Here is a 3,341-nt window from a genome sequence, read left to right on the forward strand (position 1 = left end):
TATTCAGCCGGGAGTCCGGCACGCGCCAGGCGCACGCACTGCAACAACAAACCCGGCTGAATGGAGAGTTTGCAAGGAACGGGCGCAGGGAGCGGGCGGGGGCGGGGGGGGGGGGAGGGAGGGGAGGAGGGGGAGTTTAAGGAGTGGGTGGGAGGAGGCGGTAAGAGGAGGGGGGTGGCGGCTGCAGCCGCTCGCTTCGGCAGTGGGGAGTGGGGGGCGAGGCGGGGCCAGCGCTGCGCGTGGGGCTGGGTGTCCCGTTGAAAAGGCGGCCGCACTCCGGCCGCCCAGCACTCTCTCACTTCTGGCCAGGGAACGTGGAAGGCGCAGCGACAGGGAGCCGGCCAAGGAGGGCGAGTGAAAAGAAGGAAATAAGCAAAGAAAGAGGGTTAACCAAATAACACAAACAGCCCGAGTTGCGGCTGGAGAGACGAGACCCGGCGCAAGAGCGCACAGCCCCGAGCGGAGAACAGAAGGCAGCAGAGCGCGCTCCCCGCCGACTTTTGCTTCTGCTGCTGCTTGCTTTTTTTTTTTTTTTTAAACAAGAAGGCGCTAGCGGCAGCCTCACACGCGAGCGCCACGCGAGGCTCCTGAAGCCAACCTGCGAAGGGAGGAGGGGAGGGAGGAGGCGGGGTGGAGGGAGGAGGAGACGTATTTGCACCTTCCTCGCTCCCACCCTAAGAAGTCTCTCCTGGGGATTTTGTATTTTTGTAACTTACCTCGGGACTCCAGCTTTATCTCTCCCCTTCTCTCCCTTCTCTGTTCGTGCCCCTCCCCGTCCTGTCTGTGTCCCCCTAGCGTGCGTCCCGCACCTCGCGTCCCCGCTCGCTCCGATCGCGCGACTCCTTGGCCGCCGCTGTGCATGGAGAGCTCTGCCAAGATGGAGAGCGGCGGCGCCGGCCCGCAGCCCCAGCAGCCCTTCCTGCCGCCCGCAGCCTGCTTCTTTGCCACGGCGGCGGCACAGAGCGCGCAGCAGCCTCCGCCGCCGCCGCCGCCGCCGCCGCCGCAGCTGAGCCCCGCGGCCGACGGCCAGCCCTCAGGGGGCGGTCACAAGTCAGCGCCCAAGCAAGTCAAGCGCCAGCGCTCTTCGTCTCCCGAACTGATGCGCTGCAAACGCCGGCTCAACTTCAGCGGCTTTGGCTACAGCCTGCCGCAGCAGCAGCCGGCCGCCGTGGCGCGTCGCAACGAGCGCGAGCGCAACCGTGTCAAGCTGGTCAACCTGGGCTTCGCCACCCTTCGGGAGCACGTACCCAACGGCGCGGCCAACAAGAAGATGAGCAAGGTGGAGACGCTGCGCTCCGCCGTCGAGTACATCCGCGCGCTCCAGCAGCTGCTGGACGAGCACGACGCGGTGAGCGCCGCCTTCCAGGCCGGTGTCCTGTCGCCCACCATCTCCCCCAACTACTCCAACGACATGAACTCCATGGCCGGCTCGCCGGTCTCATCCTACTCTTCGGACGAGGGCTCCTACGACCCTCTCAGTCCCGAGGAACAAGAACTGCTCGACTTCACCAACTGGTTCTGAGGGGTTCGGCCTGGACAGGCCCTGGTGCGAATGGACTTCGGAAGCAGGTAGGTGGCATGGGGGCCTGAACCGGGGGATGCTCTTGCCTTCATTCTTTTTCTTCTGTAGGAGGGCGACTGCCCCCACGGAGATGAGGGGAGGGGTGGATTGAAAGGGTTTGTGAGTTTGTCATTTTCAAATCCTGGCGTGTTTCAGCCTTGGCTTCAGAGAGCGGCTTTGCCCAGGTCTCCAAAGACTGGCAGGGTAGGGGTACCGAGGTGGTGTACCGAGTACTCGACTTGTCAAAAGAGGCGCTCTACCTGACAGATCTTCCTCCCAACCCCCACTTCCTCCCACTACTGGCCCCCAAGTTCACACTAACCTCTCCCCTTCTTCTTCTTATGTTATAGGGCCTACACAACCTGCATCTTTAGTGCTTTCTCCTCAGCGATGTTGGAAGGGAGAAGAAAGAAGAAGAAGAGAATAAGAAGAAAACAAACAAATCCAGGCACCCCAACCCCTACATCAACTAAGCGCCGCAAGCCTGAGAAGCAAGGCTCTCGCAAAACAGGGATGCGCTCAGAACAGTATCTTTGCACTCCAATCATTCACGGAGATAGAGTGACTAGGACCCTAGGATGACTAGGATGCACAGATTGCAGCTTGTGTGCAAAAGCAGTGGGTTCCTGGCGTAAGGGAGCAGCACACGCCCTGTAGGAACACCCACCCACCGCTAACAGGCAGAGCTGACCTCCCCGCCCTCTCTTGAAAGCGCAGTTCTTCGGCCCTCTAGAAATGGGTTGGTGTCCTTCCTCTCTGTATGCTCCACCCTGACAAAGCTGTGGACGTTTGTCTGCAGTGAAAGTATGCTGTTTGAAACCCCGATCCTCCGGGGGTTTTGAAAACCCCCAGCCTCTTGGGGCCCCCCTCCCCAAGCTTCACTCCCTCACACCATCTTTTCCACCATTTTCATCATAGAATGCTTCCAATCTTTTGTGAATTTTTTTTTTATTATAAGAAAAATCTATTTGTATCTATCCTAACCAGTTTGGGGATATATTAAGATATTTTTGTACATAAGAGAGAAAGAAAGAAAAAAAATTTATAGAGTTTTGTACAAATGTTTTAAAATGTGTATATCTTGATACTTTACCATGTAATGCTATTACCTCTGCATATCTTAGATGTGTAGTTCACCTTACAACTGCCATTTCCCCTATGTGGTTTTGTAAAGAACTGTCCTCATAGGTGAGATTGAAAGGCCATCAGATGTACTTCAGCACCAATGTGTCTTACTTTATAGAAACTTTGTTAATGTATTAATGATGTTATTAAATACTGTTCAAGAAGAACAAAGTTTATGCAGCTACTGTCCAAACACAAAGTGGCAGCCAGTTGGTTTCGATAGGTTGCCTTTGGGGAACCTTTGGGGAAATTTCTACCACTGCCCCCCCCTTTTTTTTTTCTTACTGTTTTATTACAAACTTACAAAAGAAAATACCCCGTGTATAACCCTGTTTTATACAAACTAGTTTCGTAATAAAACTTTTTTTCTTTTTCTACAAATGAAAATAACCAGCTGCCTCCAAGTCTTCTTTGATGCTACTGCCCCATCCAAGTTATTATCAAAATGCCAAAGGGAAGGGAGAGGGTGGTGTGAAAGAAGCTAAGTGGCAGAAATGACAAAGATAAATGCTGTGACCAGGCCTATCTGAGGTGACTCTATGAAACTTGTACAAGGAGATATATCTCTACCTGTATATCTGCATATATAGATAGTTTTCCTTGACTTTTATGCTACAAATGTATGCAGACACCTAGCAAATAGGTGGTGATTAAT

At 54.2% G+C, this 3,341-nt stretch overlaps 1 protein-coding gene across 1 annotated transcript; it reads left to right on the forward strand.

Annotated features, from left to right (window-relative positions):
* The first annotated feature begins 261 nt into the window (after positions 1-261).
* On the forward strand, positions 262-3,076 carry ASCL1 (achaete-scute family bHLH transcription factor 1). The gene is made up of 2 exons (XM_069585201.1): positions 262-1,569; positions 1,912-3,076. The coding sequence occupies exon 1, from the start codon at positions 860-862 to the stop codon at positions 1,520-1,522; it is 663 nt and encodes a 220-aa protein (XP_069441302.1). The 5' UTR covers positions 262-859; the 3' UTR covers positions 1,523-1,569; positions 1,912-3,076.
* Positions 3,077-3,341: the final 265 nt, after the last annotated feature.

Source organism: Ovis canadensis, chromosome 3 (genome assembly GCF_042477335.2).
Source record: "Ovis canadensis isolate MfBH-ARS-UI-01 breed Bighorn chromosome 3, ARS-UI_OviCan_v2, whole genome shotgun sequence".
Classification (NCBI taxonomy): Eukaryota; Metazoa; Chordata; class Mammalia; order Artiodactyla; family Bovidae; genus Ovis; species Ovis canadensis.

Excerpts from the sequence above, each read along its gene's own strand:
- ASCL1 (XM_069585201.1), top strand. The coding sequence starts at position 860 with ATGGAGAGCTCTGCCAAGATGGAGAGCGGCGGCGCCGGCCCGCAGCCC.